General features: G+C 51.1%; 1 protein-coding gene across 1 annotated transcript; it reads right to left on the reverse strand.

Annotated features, from left to right (window-relative positions):
* Nucleotides 1-6,301: 6,301 nt before the first annotated feature.
* On the reverse strand, nt 6,302-17,795 carry ANKRD54 (ankyrin repeat domain 54). Its single transcript, XM_074941543.1, has 8 exons — nt 17,543-17,795; nt 16,056-16,103; nt 13,644-13,742; nt 13,330-13,401; nt 12,334-12,381; nt 12,096-12,220; nt 11,068-11,175; nt 6,302-9,745 (listed from the first exon to the last, which is right to left on the reverse strand). Exons 1-8 carry the CDS (start codon nt 17,793-17,795, stop codon nt 9,671-9,673), a joined length of 828 nt encoding a protein of 275 aa, XP_074797644.1. The 3' UTR covers nt 6,302-9,670.
* Nucleotides 17,796-17,858: the final 63 nt, after the last annotated feature.

Here is a 17,858-nt window from a genome sequence, read left to right on the forward strand (position 1 = left end):
GCAGCTGCTGACTTGTTTGGGTGGGGAGGAGGGTTAGGCCCCTGTGAGGGGTGGATACAGTTCACATAGACTTGGCTGCAGTGCATTTAAGGGGAGGGCGATGTAGTCAGCTGGCATGTTCCAAGAATTAAAGGGGCAGTCGCTGGTTTTGCAGAGTTTGAATAAGCCCTGAAAATTCAGCCAATATCATTTGAAGGGCCGGATGGCCTGGAGTCTGTGTGGGCAGGCAGAGAGAGAAACTCTCCCCCCACCCACCCCCAATCTTCCTGTTGTTGAAAGGTGCCGAAGTCCCCTGTGTGTTCCCAGAAGGGGTCGTGCACAGGTGGCAACTTCACAAGCTCTCTCACACCCTGCAAGAAGGTGCCTCTGCCCAGCTCAGGGAGTGGGAGGCACTATCTGTAGGGGAAGAGGGGAGTTACACCTCCATGACCCACTTCTTCCTTGCCACCTTTGCTGGTACTGCCATCAAGCGGGGAGAAGGGTGTTTGCACCACAGTAACAAAGTTTTTATTAGATGAGCACGTCATGTAGGAAGTAGACTGGGACCTCTCTCACCCCACAACTGGTAGGGCTGCCAACTTTCTAATTGCAGAAAACCAAACACCTTTGCTGCATCCCCTGCCCTGCTCCTTCTCCAAGGCCCTGCCCCTGCTCACTCTATCCCCCCTCCCTCCATCGCTTGCTCTCCCCCACACTCGCTCATTTTCACTGGGCTGGGGCAGGGCTTGGGGTTGAGGTACCGGAGGGGGTGTGGGCTCTGGGGTGGAGCTGGGGAAGAGGAGATTTGGGGTGCAGGAGGGGGCTCTGGGCTGGGGCTGTGGGTTGGGGTGCAGTAGGGGGTGAGGGCTCCAGCTAGGGGTGCAGGCTCTGGGGTGGGGCAAGGGATAAGAGGTTTGGGGTGTGGGAGGGAGCTGTGGGGTGGGGCTAATGGGTTTGGAGTTTGGGAGGGGGCTCTTGGCAGGTGTTTGGAGTGCAGGAGGGGGCTTCAGGCTGGGGTAGGGGGTTGGGTACAGGAGGAGATAGGGGCTCTGGCTAGGGGTACAGGCTTTGGGGTGGGGCTGGGGATGAGGGATTTGGAGTGCGGGAAAGGGTTCAGGGCTGGTGGTTGGAGTGTGTGGGGGGGTGAGGACTCCGGCTGGGGGTGCAGGCTCTTGGGTGGGGTCGGGGATGAGGGTTTTGGAGTGTGGGAAGGGGCTGGGGGATGCAGCTCTAGGCAGGGGGTTAGGGTGAGGGATCCGGCTGGGGATCCGGGCTCTGGTGTGGGACTGGGGATGAAGGGTGTGGGCTCCAGGAGGGGGTTCCAAGCTGGGGCAGGGGGTTGGGATGCAGCAGGGAGTTTGGGTGTGAGAGGGGGCTCAGGGTTGGGGCAAGGGGTTGGTGTGCGGGAGGAGTTAGGGGTGCGGGCTCCAGGCAGCGCTTACCTCAGATGGCTCCTGGAAGCGGCCAGCATGTCCCCCTTATAGGTTGAAAGGCCAGGGAACTCTGTGTGCTGCCCTCGCCCACAGGCACCACCTCCGCAGCTCCCATTGGCTTCAGTGGAGCCGGTGCTTGGGGCAGGGGCAGCACGTGGAGCACCCATGGCCACCCCTGCACCTTGGAGCCGGATGTGCCGGACACTTTTGGGAGCCACGCGGAGCCAGGGCAGGCAGAGAGCCTGCCTTAGCCCTGCTGCGCCACGGACCAGACTTTTAGGTGCCCGGTCAATGGTGCTGTCCGGAGCTACCAGGGTCCCTTTTTGACTGGGTGTTCCGGTCTAAAACCAGACACCTGGCAACCCTAGCTGGTGGAAGTACAGGCTAGTGATCACAGCAGGCAACTGGGAGGTGGTTTCCTAGGTTTTATTCCCAGCTCTACCATCTTATTATTTGTATTATGGTAACACCTAGAGCAGTGGTTCTCACCCAGGAGTACGTGTACCCTGGGGGTAGTTAGAGATCTTCCAGGGGGTATATCAGCTCATCTAGATAGTTGCCTACTTTTACAACAGGCTACATAAAAAGCACTAGCAAAGTCAGTACAAACTAAAATTTCATACAGACAATGACTTGTTTATACTGCTCTATCTGCTGTACACTGAAATGTAAGCAGGGCCATCCCTGGGGGGGGGGTGTGGCCTGGGACATAGGTGCCGAGTTTCTATCTGCTGGGGGGCAGTTGCTCCCCACCAGCTCTGCTCAAGCCCTGCCCTCACTCCACCCCTTCCCCAAGGCCCCACCCCACCTCTTCCCACCCCCACCCAGTTCTGCCCCCCTCCCCCGAGCGCTCTCTGCCCTCACCCCCAGCGCCTCCAGACACCGCGAAACAGCTGATCAGTATTTTTGTCTGATTTTAGTAAGCAAGTAGATTTTAAGTGAGGTGAAACTTGGGGTACGCAAGACAAATCAGACTCCTTAAAGGGGTACAGTCGTCTAGAAAGGTTGAAAGCTCCTGACCTAGAGCCCCAGATGAGAGCCGCATCCCACTAGTTTGTACTGCAGGGCCCATGGTAAGAGCCCTGACCCCAAACTGCTTACAATCGAAATAGACAAGATGAAGAAAGATCCCCATTTTACAGCTGGGGAGCCAAGACACAGAATGGCAGTGCCTTGCCCCGGGCTATACCAGCAGTCTGCGAGCTGAACTCGGATCTTCTGTGGCCTAGTTCAGCATTGTAACCCCAAGACCAACCTTTCTAATATCGCTTCCTCTCGTCTACTGACATACTGTGACCATGGGCAAGCCACGCTCTCTCTGCCTCCGCTTACTGTCTATAAATGGGGGTAGCATTGCCCTACCATGTGTGTTTGAGAGGCACCGACTGTAAAGTGCTTTGCTTTGAGGTCCCTGGATGGAAAGTACTATAAAGTACTGGTTTGCGCAGAGGCCGAGCGTTGTCTACATGAGAAAGTTATACCATATAAGCGAAGGGGTGGATATAAACCTACGTCGTTATACCAGTGTCACTCCCGATGGGAACACACAGTCCAACATGAGTGCCTTTTTTGACTATCAGCCTAAAACTTAGGGATTCCCCCTTCTCTAGCCTCTTGGCGGAGCAAAGTTGGGATTTCTTGTTGGGCTGTGTCATAACCATAGGGGTAGCCTAAATTCCTCCTTACCTGTAAGGGGTTAAGAAGCTCAAGTAACCTGGTTCGCACCTGACCAAAGGAACCAATGGGGACAAAAGATACTTTCACATCTGGGGGTGGGGAGAGGTTTTGTTTTGGGTTCTTTGTTTTTCTGTGGCCATTCACTCTTGGGACTAAGAGGGACCAGACATCAATCCATGTTCTCCAAATCTTCCTGAAGTCTCTCATATTTCAAACTTGTAAGTAACAGCCAGGCAAGGCATATTAGTTTACCTCTGTTTTCTCAACTTGTGAATTTTCCCTTTGCTAGAGGGAGGTTTGTCCCTGATTTGTTGTAACTTTGAAACTAAGGCTAGAGGGGGTTCCTCTGTGCTCTCTTAATTTTCTGCTACTCTGTAAGGTTAACTACCAGCCTACGTTCACAGAGGTGATTCTTTTACCTTTTTCTCTTTAAATAGAATCCTTCTTTTTAAGAACTTGACTGATTTTTCCATTGTTCCAAGACCCAGGGGTTTGGGTCTTTGATTATTTTGTAACCAATTGGTTAGGATATTATTCTCAAGCCTCCCCCCGAGAGGGGGTGTATAGGCTTGGGGGAATAGGACTCCAAGTGGTCCTTTCCCTGATTGTTTGTTAGATCACTTGGTGGTGGCAGCGATCCCAAGGCAAGAAGGGAATCTGTGCCTTGGGGAAGTTTTAACCTAAGCTGGTAAGAATAAGCTTAGGGGGTCTTTCATGCGGGTCCCCATATCTGTACCGCAGAGTTCAGAGTGGGGAAGGAACCCTGACAGGCTGTAATGAAGCGGACCTGCCATATTAATAAATGAACTACAGCACCACAGCTGCTGCCCACTCACTGGAAGGGAGATAACAATCTCCGCTCCAGCTGATCACAGGAATCATGCTGGTTGTTGCCAGGGACAGTGTGATTGTACAGAAACATGCCTTGCCAGCCCCACCTTGCTATTGTACAAGTGCTCAGTCATTTGAATAAATTTCAGGCCTCGGGACATGTCCAAGAGGGAGCCAGCAGTGTGTCTGGTGGGGGGATGGCATAAATGTCTGCATCTAGTGAAAAAGAACAAGCACACCAAGGAAGAGAGGGACTTGTATTTATTCTGGGAGAAGTTCAAGAGTAACCCAGCCTCTGCAGGGGAAAGGATAGCTGCACTGCCTGCTCCGTCAAGGGCAGGGGAGTCACAAAGGTTTGTGTGGGGTGGATTTTAATGTTCATGAAAGGAAAGTCCAATAGCTACGGACTAGACCCAGGAATAATGCAAGCTTAACTCTGCTACTCTCTGCTGATGCACCTCAGTTCTGTACCACCCTGCGCACATGCGTGCGCGCACACCCACCAGGTTTTTGTATAGCTGTTCCCAACCCTAGTTCTATTTCCTGCTTGGTTCAAATTATTTTAGACCCCGGCAATGTGTACGAGTAGTCCCAATTGCTCTACGCAGTCTGCATGGCTTTGCACTTGTCTACATTATTACCTGCTGTCGCCTAGCTCTGTCAGGTCCTTGTGGTGGCGTTCCTCTGTCTTCTCTAGCCTGGCCTAACCTAATTAATTTTGTGTCCTCTGCAAATGTTGCCCCCTCCTCACCTTTCACCTCTTTTGGGATCACTGCTGAAAGGTGCTAATGGCTGCCAGCAGGTGGGTACTGGAATCCAAGACCCATTCATAGGCCTCCTTAAGCCAGTGTCAAGCACTCTTTCAACAGAAACAGCAACAAAGCCCTTTTATGTAGTAAAAACAGCTGGAGGCTTTGGGGCTACAACCTGGGGAACTAGGCTGCATGGCAAGTCAGAGCTAAGTGCGTGGCCTGAGGGGTGGCCCTGGTTGCAAACGCAGGGACTAGAATATGGGTTGCAGGCTGCGTGTGTTGGAGGCAAAATGCTGGGAGAAGCTGATTTGAGCATGATCCTGAGAGGAAGCAGGAAGACCAGGCTTCTTGGGCACAGAGCCTGTTGGAGGGTTAGATCTGGGGATTTCTGAGCAATGAAATTGTCTGTTGTTGTTTGCTTCCACTATGTTCCGGGAAACAGGACTTTGTGTACATATTTTTGTAACCAGGAATATACTTGACTCATAATGAATTTCCCATCCTAACAGAAACAATTCTGCAAGGGCCTGAATACTGGCTAACTGCTTGGGCTGAAGGGGCAACCATATTTAAATACTGAAGCTTTGGGACACCCTATTGTTAACCGTAAGCCACAATGAAAATTGGCCTAAATTCCTAGCCTTTATTTTCCGTCTCTTAACCAGTTCCTGATCCATGATCATGCTTTGTATCTCAGTTGCCTACTTTATTTTTTAATAACCTCCTGTTAGGGACACTCTCAGTCTATTTGGATTTGTCTGAAAGCTTCTATCTGCCCGTTCTCCTTTATCCGCTTGCTAATCAAACTCTGGCTCCTCACTGATTCACCAGTGGGTTCAGGGCTGCTCTCCCACGCTGGCCTGGCTCTGTGAAGGAAAATGATGCTTGTTCTGCAGGGATCTTTCGGTAGCAAGGAGGATAAAAGATCAGAGGCACATACTGAATGAGCAGACAGAGCTAAATGAAGGGGCGGGGGCAGCTGGAGATGTTTCATGGGGCTTTTTGGCAACAAGGATAATTACTAGGATTTGGAGATCACTAGGAAGCTAGTAAAGGGAGATGGGAGTAATAGAGTTTTCTTTCCTGAAGAGTGAGTTGTCTTGATGCCCTAGAGTTTAATTACTTCAGCAGCTGAAGAGTGAGAGGTATTTCTGCGTGGGTATGTGCCTGCACATGCTGGAGTGTATGTTTTCCATTCATTTGTAATCATACATGGGGAGCAGCTGCTTTGGAGTAAGTCCTTTTGTTCTTTGGCATCTATATAATTTCTCCATAGTATTTATAGGTAGACATGGTCTGGATGTGCTCCAGTGCCTCAGTGCAATGCAGCCACATATTGGCCCTGTACACTGGATGCGCCTTGACAAACCCATCCCTCAAACTGGCTGGCACTATCCATGAGGTCATATGGCTTGTGTCCTACGCACACTGGCATGGCCTTCAGGGCCAAGCCAGTCCCCGAGGCTGGGTGCTGCGTATTCAGTCAGTGTGGAATTCACTCCTTACTGCAGAATCTAAGCGGAAACTGAAAAATGTCTTAGGTCTCATGGTTGCAAGGAAAAGCTTGAAAATGGGAATGGTATGTAACATGCTGCTGGCCTGAGTGTGCAGCCAGCCTGGGCCGATCGCTCTGAGTGGTGTCAACTGTGCCATTCGTTAATGAGTTAATTCTGAAACCTGCTGATGACAATTTGTGTGAGAACAACATGAAGCTCCATTCAATATCAAAATAAACAGCATAGGGGAGATTGTATTGACTGGATTATTCATGTTAATCTTTAATTCAGTAAAAACCTACATTTGTAAAATGTACTGGGAGCTGCTACTGAGGAGTGCTACAAAAGCCAGGGACCCTGCTGTAGAGCACATGGGGCCTTCCACCCAGGGAAAGCTCTGGGATCCTATTAGGTGTGCGTAACAGGCAATGTAGGCAGGACAGCTAAAGGAAATCAGGTACTGCAGACACAGCGAAGCATGATGAAGATACAATTTCTACATTCAGAGCCACCCCTTCTCCTAATTGCTCTAGTTTACTAGAAGAGTGATCTCCTTCAGATGAAGACTGGCAAACTGAGCAGGATGGTAGATTTGACTCTTTCCAGCCCAGGATTGTGCATGACTGGATGACAGAAATGTGATAAGTGCTACTCTCAGGCCAGAGGGAAACAGCCCTTTAGAATGTCACGGTGAGCCCTGGTGCCAGCTTGGTCTGTGGGTATGTCTCATCCCATTAGACTGGCAGTAGAAAAGCAGAACTGCAAAGGGCAACTTGTACCACGTGATCGGTCTGCTCGCCATTTAAAAAGGATCTAACCCCCCTAAGGCATTTTATCTGCAACCAAGTGCTCTTACTAACCAGCAGCAGTGGCAATTTTCCCAAAAAACCCATCATCCTTCAGATGACATACAGCTGATGGCCCAGCTAGTGGGTTCTTGAGGGAGAAACATAAAAAGCTGCCCTCTAAGAGAGGCAGACATTAGTGGGTAGTTGCAAGGGTTCAGAGCAGGCAACCACCATCACCCACACCCAGACATCACCCTTTATGGCTCCAACCCTGTTTAGGGAGGAGGTGTTGTAGAAGCTCAGCAGCTAACCTCACACGGTGGGGCCATGACACGCTGCATGCAGCAACTTCTCCTGCTCCTAGTCAAAAGGGCTCTGATCTCAGATGTGAACTGCAACAAAGGCAAACCACAGTCTGTTCTAGCTTCAATACAAGCATCACCGACAGCAACTCTGGCATTAAAGACAACCCTAGCTGCTCTTTCCTTAGCTATTTTAATGGTCCCTTCTGTCTCACTTGTGAGATGCTCTTTCCCCTGTAATCTTTAGAATCTAGCCAATGCCAGTCTGAGCCCCAGCACATGGTCGCATTTTTCATTTGGCAAACTGATGATTTTACCATGTTTTCTCCCCTCCTGCTGCACACCAATGCTTGCTCTCAGATCAGTCGTGGTCAGACAGCATTGCTTTCCTCTCTGCAGAGTGCATGACAGCTCCTGGCCTGGAGCCCTACAACACACTGTGATTTGTGTAGGATCTATAGCAAATTCATATATTTATGGTTTGGATTCCTTAGCAATGGGACTGAAGATCAGAAGGTGAATCAGCAGCAGAGTCCAGGGGTCTGCAAAGAGGCCAACGTTTGTGCTCAAGGCAACTCGACATTGTTATCTTTAATTCAAGCACTGCTTTTTAAGAGAAGTTGTTACCGAGTCCAGTGTCAGGCCCCAGGCACAGGAGATAGAGGGAGACAGGTGAGTCCTGAGACGAAAGAACTGGTGGAGGACTTCAAAAAAGCTGACAGTATTTTAATGAATGTAAAATGTAGGAGTTCAGATTGTCATCTACCCCCTTTCTGTCTCTTTTAGCCAGCATGTTGGAACAACGTCTTAATAGTCACAGTGACAGCTCCAACAAAATCAGAACACAGAGTCAGTCCCAAACTTCCCTCCCCAGAAGAGCATACATACGGCTCTAAGCTGCATGCATCAGGGTGAAATCCAAGCTTTGGATACATGCGTCTAGTCAGTCTCATCTCAGACAAGGGATGCACCTGTTACTAAACAGTGTCCGATCCTGTTGTCCTCCGGGTCTAAAAACCACCATACAATGTTCATGATTCAGGGGAAGTACTGGTTGCTCTTGAGAATCAGTACCTTAAACAGAATCCACCCAGCTCTTATTAATGACCACACCCTAATTGACGGCAAAGAACATCTGTTCTGTGGCAACTCTCTGCATCCTTTCCGTGCTCCCCATTTCAGGCCTCTTGTGGGCATCACAATTCATCCAGCACATTGAATTTATTTAAAATCCCTTCCCCTCAAATGAATTTAGCGCTGGTAAAATGTGTCCGATTGATAGGCCTTCAGATTGGCATCTATTTTAGCCCCAGGATTAGTGATACCACATGGGCAGCAACAACGTAACTTTGCCCCCACCCTAGCAACATGGCTCAGGTCTAAGTTACATGTCAGCCACGTTGAGGTGGAAAGATGAGCTGTTCTAATGGCTCAAATCAAAGCCTGATCTCCTGGCTGAGACTGCTAAAAAAAGGAAAGATTGAAGTTAGCCATGGTGCTGTCTTGTGGGACATAGATATCTGTCCCCCTAGAACTGGACTAGGAGTGGGTGAGTGTCACCCAACTCTAACTGGGCAGCCATAATCTGGTAAGAACTTTATCTATCTATATATTTTTAACAAACCCATTGCTGTGGTCTCTGAGCACAAAGTTTTAGTGATTCCTTGAGGTGGGATCACATTGGAAGCAGCAACCTTGTGGTGAAAAGCTTTGTATCCCAGTCCCACAGACAGGCTCTTTCCCTTTTGACAGCAGGCCCCTGTGGGAGTTGAGGATGAAGGCCCAGGCTCTGATGATGATGATTTTTTTCCTCGTTCCACCTACTCCAACCAATGCTCCGTGAGCTCTGCTGAATTTCCTTCTTCATTTCCTGTGAGTGCAGGAAGTCAGAGTCTTCCACCATCTGAACAAGCCTACTCATCCTGTGCAACTAGATACTGTGACCATGTCCAATGGCGCCTAGTAAAGGCAGATCTGTACACAAAGGCATGTCGGAGAGCTGTCGTTGCCTGAGTGCACCTGGGTGTGGCTGGTGACCAGGCGCACACTGGTGAGCGCCAACCACTCTGAGCTTGGGATGCTTTGAGAAAGGCTGAGTGTTCAAAAGAGGGACATGCCACACAAGGCCAGCACATTTGTTAAACCATCCGATCTAGAGCAAGATGATAAGGAAGAGGGGCCCTTTGCTCAAAGTCAGCTCCAGCATTCAATTGTCCTCCTAGGCGCCTCAGAAGGAGGCACCGATGGCAGCACCGGAGGGGATAGTCTGAGAGTTGAGCGTTATGCTGGGGAGGGTCCAGCAGAAACAGGGTATCTGGTAGTGGCAGCAATGTTTATAATCTAGGCGATGCGCTCCAGCTGCCTCTCCCCTGGGGCCTCTCCTGTTGACCAGGGGAATGATCTGAAAGCCCGTTACCTCTTCTCTATCTTCTGCATCTGTAGACTGAGTGAGGTGAAGCTGGCCAGGAGGTCAGTGACCTCATCCACCTGCCATAGAAACAACGCAGTTTGTTATCACAAGACAAGCAGGGGCTGCAAGGGAAGGAAGACTGAGCGTAATGCGGGATGTATCCAGTGATGAGCTGCCAAAATCTTAACAACTGGTTCCCTATAAAGTTCTGATTTAAGGGATGTGCCAAGAGGTGGAGGGGGTGTAGTGGCAGGGAAGAGATTGCACAGAGGCAAAAGGGGCTCATTGCAGGGGGTGCAGTGGCAGGGAGGGAGTGGCACAAGGGAGAAGTGGGCAGGAGGGAGTTGTTGCAAGGGGCTGGCAGGCGGGGGTGTGTATGTGCCCAGGGCTGTTGCAGGGGCGTGAAGGTGGCGGGGAGGGGTTTGCACAAGGGAGGAGTGGGCAGGAGGGAGATGGCTGGCGGGGGCTCCCGAGGTTGATGTAGGGGTGAAGGTGACCGTGGCTGGCTGGGGGCGGGGGTTGCCAGGTGGAGGTTGCCCAGAGGCAAAAGTGGCAGGACAGGGTGGGTTGTTGGGGTGGACGGTGGGTATTGGAGGGGGTAGCACTGGCTGGGGGAGGGGTGCCCAGGTTGCTCCCACATACACCATTCCCAAGGCCAGGGACTGGACCTGCCCACCCCCTGGCGCTCCGCAGGCCCACGCGGCTCCCTGCAGCCCGGCTAGGTATCTCGCAGGCGGCGTAGACACCCAGCTTCTCCGCCTGAAGAGCAGAGCGCAGCTGTGCCTTCTTCCCCATGCCGTGGACCAAGCCGTGCTCCCCGCTGCCCCGGCGGCTCTCAGCAGCAGCGGCAGCTGAGGCTCTGCGAGAGGGGGGAGGGCGGGGGAGGGGCTGGGAGCTCGGGGAGCCGTAACAATTTTTAACAACCAGTTCTAAAACTGGTTCAAAATTTAACAACCGGTTCGCGCGAACCGGCTCGCGCGAACCGGCTCCAGCTCACCCAGGCAAGGATGAGGTACATCCGGTGAAGGGCCCACATGTGTAGATGAGTGGGGAAATGAAATCTTCTCAGCCCATCGGGTCTTTGACGTCTCTGCTGAGTCTGCCGTTAAGGGTACCCCGGGCACTGGCAATGCTTCTCGGGTTATGAAGATCTACCCACCAGAACACAGACATTCCTCTCACTACCCACTCCCACCAAATGAGTTACTACAAAACCTAGCTACCGTGAATCTTTCCATCATTACATGTGGGCTCGAATATGAACCAGTGACATGGAGGGGAACGTGTCTGTATCCTGGTCCCAGTCTTGGATGTTAGCCTACGGAAGCTGTCTATTCTCTCTTGGATGTATGGGTGAAGCCAGCAACGCAGTATGGGAGTCACTCTGGCTGCCTCTCACCTGCTCCTTAGTACTGGTCATCTGTAACCTGGAGCAGAGATCATCCAACTGCTCCCGCTGCTCGTGCTGCCCAAGGCGCTCCAGGTATTCCCGCAACATCTGGATAATCTGAAACAGGCAGTATGGTGAGATGCAAGAGCAGGACAGCTGTAACCAGGGCAGGGCACTGGCGGTGCAAGGACAAAGGGACAGCTGCAGCAGGCAGGCTATTAGCAGTACTGCCACAAGCACAGTGTCACTTCTGAGGTCTGGGGTAGGCACCCACACAGGGGATCAGAGCCATGCTTCAAAGCAGCTGGACAGTGCTATTTGGAGAGGCGCAGTCCAGTGCGTCTCCAGAAGGAAGGCCACATATGAATCAGATGCTGAGTTTTTTCAGATGGGCTGGTCATTCAATCTTTTCCTATCCATGGCTATTAGAACACAGTGGTGAGACCAAAGGACCAAAGTCCTCAAAGGGCCAGCCTCACATCCAGTGGTTCCCTGGGTAAAAAATTCTTGTTGCTTTCTCCCCCTCAGGTCTGCGTTACCCAAATCTCCTCCCTTTCCTCTCCTCTGTTTCCTGACTTGTGAAACTGGACAGGTGGGGTTCAGGGCCTTCCAACCAGTGCTCCAGGAAAGTGCACAGCTGTTCCTATTAGTCAACTAGCCTTGCCTAACGCTTGCACGGGGAGAACATAAGGGGATTTCTAAGGGGTCCCTCCTATAGCCAGACATCTCCATTTCGTAGTTCTCGCTAGCTGCCATTCAGTGCATTCTAGGGCCCACAAGCCCTGGAGAGATCCTGCAACAATTCCAAGTGGTGTTTAGGGAGATACTCTCCAGAGGCAGAGAGAGGTGGGATGTCAGAGCCTGGGAGGAAGAAGGTCAGGAGCCCTGGAATTGCCAGCATGCTGGAGCAGCTGAGGTACTCAAATGAGGCACTTAAAGCAGTTACAAAACCCCATGTGTCCTTCAGAGTGCACCGAAGAAAGGCAGTGCTTGGAGAGCAGATGCACACAGTATCAGAGAGCATGAATGTTTCTCACCTGCTTCACTTCAAGGCGCACAGCCTCCAGGCTCTGAGAGAGCCCTTCCTGCAGGATGTTCAGCTTGGACTTGGCGAGGTGCAGAGGAGTCCTCCCGGCTCGATCCAAGGCATCGACTCTGGCTCCTGAAAGGTGCACATGCATGGGGGAGAGAGAGGTTGATTAAAAGCAGCGGTGGCCCTGGGGGAAGGTCAAAGAGATGGTGGTAGCATTATAATTTGTAAAGAGGAAGTGTTACCTCCGCGCAGCAGCAGCGTGATGACAGGAACATGGTTCGTGCAGGCAGCTGGGAAGGGAAAACATGAGACGCAGAACTCAGTAGAGCTATAGTCCAGGGAAGGGGATCCTGCTCACGTGCTAAGCCCCCTGGGCACCACAGCACAGGCAACCAGATCCCTAGGGGGTTCTTTATCAGAGGGTAGGGCAGCACTCCCCTTTGAAGCCTGCTCAATGATCAGCGGTTACAGCAGGGGTGGGAAAACTTTTTGGCCTGAGGGCCGTATCGGGTTTCAGAAATTGTATGGAGGGCTGGTTAGAGGAGGCTGTGCCTCTTCAAACAGCCAGGCGTGGCCCAGCCCCTGCCCCCTATCCGCCCCCGGAACCCCCACCCATGAGTGCCCCCTGCTGCCCCATCCAACCCCTCCTCCTTCCTGACTGAGCCCCCGGGACCGCTGCCCCCATTCAACGCCCCCGTTCCCCATCCTCTGACCGCCCCAACCCCTATCCACCCCTCCAAAACTTCCCTGCCCTCTATCCAACGCCCCCTTCTCCCTGCCCTCTTACCATGATGTCTGGAGCACTGGTGGCTGGCAGTGCTACAGCTGTGCCGCCTGGCCAGAGCCAGCCACAGCGGCGCAGTGAGCTGAGGCTGTGGGGAAGGGGGGACAGCAGGGGAGGGGCCAGGAGCTGGGCAGGAGGGGCCCGCGGGCCGTAGTTTGCCCACCTCTGGGTTACAGCCTCTGCAAGCAAGCTGGATAGTCTCTGAAACAGGCCTCTTGTTTCTCAGGGCCAGCAGGAGGAAAGAGATGTACTTCCCTCAGCTCTGACCCTTAAGCTGCCTTCAATTAAAGAACAAATCTGATGGAACCCAAAGAGTCCAGGACAGGGGTTGACTGCCACAATACAGAGGAAGAAAGAAAGAAAGGAAGGAAGGAAACTAACGGGGATCGTCACAACTCTGGGAACAAAGATCATCAGGTTACAGAAGCCCTGATTTCAAGCTCCTGGCACTTACCCAAGTGTAATGCAGTGTTCCCCAGTCCATCTCTCTGGTTCGGGTCTGCCCCATGGTCCAAAAGCAACTGCACTAGAAACAATGAAATGGACCCATTTCAGTCTCTTCCCTTTGCCCAGCAGGTCTAAGAGGGAAGAGCCAGCCTTGGCCACACTGAATGGTATAGGGGATCTTGAGAGGCAGCACATGTGCATGCCAGGGATTGCAGGGGAAATGCTGCTTTTATCAAGGTGCACAATTAAAGAAACACACAGATTCCTCCAACACCCCTCCCACAAGGAAACTGGATCATGAAATAATCCCTTCCCACTCACCGATGCGATCATTGCCATTGCAGGAGGCAAAGTGCAGGGCCGTACGGCCTTTGTCATCTGCAGCACAGGGGTCAACCCCATCTTCTAAGAGTTGCTGCACTGACATCGCAGAGAAAGAGAGAAGGAGAGACCGTGTTAATTGAGAGGGAAAGCTGATCAGTAGAGCAGCTATAAGAGAGACAACCAGATGAGTGCTAGAGCCCAAATATGGGAATGAGAAAGACTGATGATGGAAAGGGATCCCCTTGTCCCACTTTACTTGTTCCTCTTTACTCCCATCCATCCAACTACCTCTTCAACCCCAATGGAAGGGAGACCCTGGTGCAACTTGGACTGCCTCCATTCCTCAGCAGAGGAGGAAATATTTCTTTATGTGGAGAATGAGTAACAAGTACAACTCACAGTCATGGGATATTATTGGTGCAACCAGAATTCATAGATTCCAAGGCCCAAAGGGACTACGGTAGTCATCTAGTCTGACCTCCTGTATAACACAGGCTGTAGAGCATATCTTTTTTTAAAAAATCCATCCTTGATTTAAAAATGGTCAGTGATGGAGAATCCACCATGACCCTTGGTAAATTGTTCCAGTGGTTAATTACCCTCACTGTTAAATAAAGACATCTTATTTCCAGTCTGAATTTGTCTAGCTTCCACCCACTGGATTATGTTATGCCTTTATGTGCTAGAGTGAAGAGCCCATTATCAAACATTTGTTCCACATGTAGATACTTATAGACTGTAATCAAATCACTGCTTAACCTTCTCTTTGTTAAACGCTCAATTTTGAGCTCTTTGAATCTATCACTGTAAATCAACTTTTCTAATCCCTTAAGCATTCTTGTGGCTCTTCTTCAACAAGGTCAGTGACCATTGTATGACTGAGAGTAGCAGTGACATGAGCAAGGTTAAGATTACAAGAGTTATCAATTCTCATTCTTTGGGGGTATAAATTAATCCCCAGCTCAGCTCAGAAAGAAGCTCCCCCCATGGTTATTCAATTAGGGGACTTTAAGTCTTGCTCTGAAACATTCATTACTGGCCAGTGTTGGAGGCAGGACACGGGAATGATTCAGCTATTGGTCTGTTCTGGTATGGCAGTTCTGATGTTACCTTCCTCCTGGGTTCTAGGGTTGGAACCATTATTACAACTGGGCTTCCTTCCCCTGCCCCTCCTGGATTATTTCTAAACGTGGTGGGGGAAAATGGAAGTAACACCTGAAAAGATGACTGTGCCCTTAGGATAGGTGCAATTCTGCTATCTTAGCCAGGGGATAAGGAGAAAGACTGACAGGCTAACTACAGGAAACATTAATGTAAAGTCCAACCTAATCACTTCCCAAAACCAGGAGGAAACAATTTAACCTTTCCCATTCTGACAATGTTTTGAGATGAGTGAAGATTCGGTGTGATGACAGAAATGGTCAAAGATTATTTCCACGCTGATGAGTAACTGATTCAATAGCAATCACTTCACTGGCATGATAAGCTATAAAACACTGCAAGATTTAATACACAAGGGACCTGCATATAAATTTAGAACACATTTTGCAACTATAATATAGTGGGACACATGGGTTTTAATACAAAAGGGTCATACTGTACAAGTCATTTCTGACCCAGTACCTCAAGCCAAGACATGTTCTATAGCGCTCTGCATCAATAGATTTCAAAACCCTTCACAAAAATGAGCAAGTGTCATCTCCCTGCCTTACAGATGTGAAAAGGGGCACAGAAAAGCTAAGTGACTTGCCTAAGTCATAGAGTGAGTCAATACTCAATATTGTTTCTTTGTTCTCCCCCACCTGTCTGTATCCACGGGTTGTCTCTTGTCTTATACTTAGATTGTAAACTCTTTTTGGGCAGGGATCATCTTTTTGTTCTGTGTACAGCACCTAGCACAATGGGGTCCTGGTCTGTGACTGGGATGCCTAGGTGATATGGTCATACAAATAACAGTAGCAGAGGCAGGAATAGAATCTGCATTGCCCGAGTCTTGTTCTCCTACCTGGTGTGCCATGCTGGCTGACAACAGACTGGGGCTGTTTGTGCAACAGTCACTTGTCTTTCTTTCAAAAAGAGCTTTGCTCTCCTGCCACTCTGCAGCAGAACATGTTACTATTGTTGATACCTGGGCTGAAGTCTCTGTCACATATGTAATAAAAATGCAATGCCAGTCTGTCTTAAGGCACTCTGCAACAACTAACGCTATGAAGTGGAGAGGGCAGAAATGCTAGATTGAACTTTACACCCAGCCCAGTCCTAGCAGAACAAAACTATTTTTGCATGTGCAATGTCCGAATGGCTGGTTCTACAAACCACTTGCATTTCCCTTTCCTCCCCTACAATGCCAATTGCAAAACTGCCCTTCCAGGGAAAGGTTCTGAGTAGACCTGGCTGGTGCAGGCTCACCTGTTTCTAAGTCGTTAGCATTGGCGGATTCTCTCAATCTTTTCAGAGCTGCGGAAAAGAGAACGGGTTACTGCAAAGAGCATAGAGAACAGGGGTAGTTCCATTATTAGAACCCTCCCTTCAGGACAAGTCCCAAATTCAGGAGCTAAACAACACTGGAAGGATTGGCTTGTCCCTAGAGGAAGGGATATATGAGATCAAAGCCCCAGGAAGCAGGAGACTTCATACTTTTCTTCCAAAGGTGGTCGTTAGGCCTTTCCTGCCAGACAGCACTTCCCAAGGAAGCCTCTTTATGTAGTGTAACACTGACAGACCATGGCCCTTGGGATCAAACCTGAGACCTCTGGAACTAGATGCATGAGCCTCTACTGCATGAGCTAAAAGCCATATGGCTGTTCGCAAAGGCTGTAGAACAGACTCATTAACCTCTCTCTCTATAAGTGATCTCGGGGCCACTAGATGGGACAGAACACACACCCAGGAGGTGTGTGGGTTACAGCAGCTCAAATTTGAAAGTGAATGAGAACCTTTTCCCAACTCCCCCATGCAGTTAATCTTAGATTCAGCCATCTCCTCTCTACTCCACCAACAAAGGGTGTATGTATTCTAATAAAACATCTTTATTGGCAGGGTAGATTATACAAGGGCTTCCACCTAGACTCGGAGAACTTGGCTATGTGTCTGTACCTGGTTACCCATCTCATGTCCCATTGCCAGCACTGACTCAGCGTCAGGTTGCTGCACAATGTCACGCTATTCCTACCATCTTTTTTTCTTCCCAAAGCATTTCAGAGTGTTTCTTCCTTATGTATTAATGGACAATATTGTGCTCCTTTGTAGCAGCAGAGTGGGAAATGGCTCTTGATGGGGTTTGACTGGCAGCAACTGAGTGACCTGTATTCCTTTTGGTGGTTCCCATCTTGTGCACCAGAATAAGTCTTTGCGCTTGCAAAGGGCACACTGTAAACGAAATGTACGCCAGCACGTCTGTCAGAGCCTGCAGCCAGCTTGACCCAACAGTTTGGCAGAGTCTTAGTTCTGAAGCCTAGTGATATGGCTTATGTGATGACTTATGCTAGCCATTTCATTGCTAATCAATTGTGTAAAGCTGCTCGATGTACTGTGAATGGACTCTCATTAGAACGTATGAGAGGACAGAGCCGGGGCCTGACTGGGGGAAGAGCACCACCAGTTCTTGTTTTCCAATCAGACGTCTGGGCTTCAGGGGGCCAGGGCAGGGGGCCAGGCTGGAGCAGAGTCCTACATTGCATTTCCTCCTCCCCTGCACCAGCTGGACCCGGCAAGTCCCCTCCAACCGAGGGGAAGAGGTCACGGAGTGGGGCCCCCCGCTTCTCCCCCTGGCCCAGGACGGGAGGGCAGCGGTCTCTCTCCTGGCGCTCGAGCCTCATGCCAGCAGGGGGCTGCGCCCGGGGGCCCCTCCCCTGCGGGGATTGTGCCCTTCTCCCCGCCCCGCGCTCGCCCCTCACCGTGGATCTCTTTGCCCGTGGGCCCCAGGGCGCGGTGCAGCCGGGCGGCCCTGCGCTGGCGGCGGGCGGGGATCTTGCCCGCCGGCGGGTCGCGCTGCCACAGGACGTGCAGGTAGCCGAGCGAGGCGGGGCCCGGGGCCTCCGGGGGGCCTCGCAGCGCGGCCCCGAACTCCGCCAGCGCGAACCCGCCCCCCGGGGGCCCCGGCTCCTCGTCCGAGGCCGCCGCGGCCGCCCCAGCCCCAGCGACGTCCATCCCCGCCGCCCCCGCGCGGCCTTCCGAGGGCCGGGCCCAGGCGCGCGGACAGAGGGCGGGGAG

The sequence above is a fragment of the Natator depressus genome, chromosome 1 (assembly GCF_965152275.1).
Source record: "Natator depressus isolate rNatDep1 chromosome 1, rNatDep2.hap1, whole genome shotgun sequence".
NCBI lineage: Eukaryota > Metazoa > Chordata > Testudines > Cheloniidae > Natator > Natator depressus.

Coding starts and splice junctions, on each gene's coding strand:
- ANKRD54 (XM_074941543.1), bottom strand. CDS start 17,795: ATGGACGTCGCTGGGGCTGGGGCGGCCGCGGCGGCCTCGGACGAGGAG. Junction 13,402..13,643: donor CAATGGCAATGATCGCATCG/GTGAGTGGGAAG, acceptor CATTGTTTCTAG/TGCAGTTGCTTTTGGACCAT. Junction 12,221..12,333: donor CACGCTGCTGCTGCGCGGAG/GTAACACTTCCT, acceptor TGCACCTTTCAG/GAGCCAGAGTCGATGCCTTG.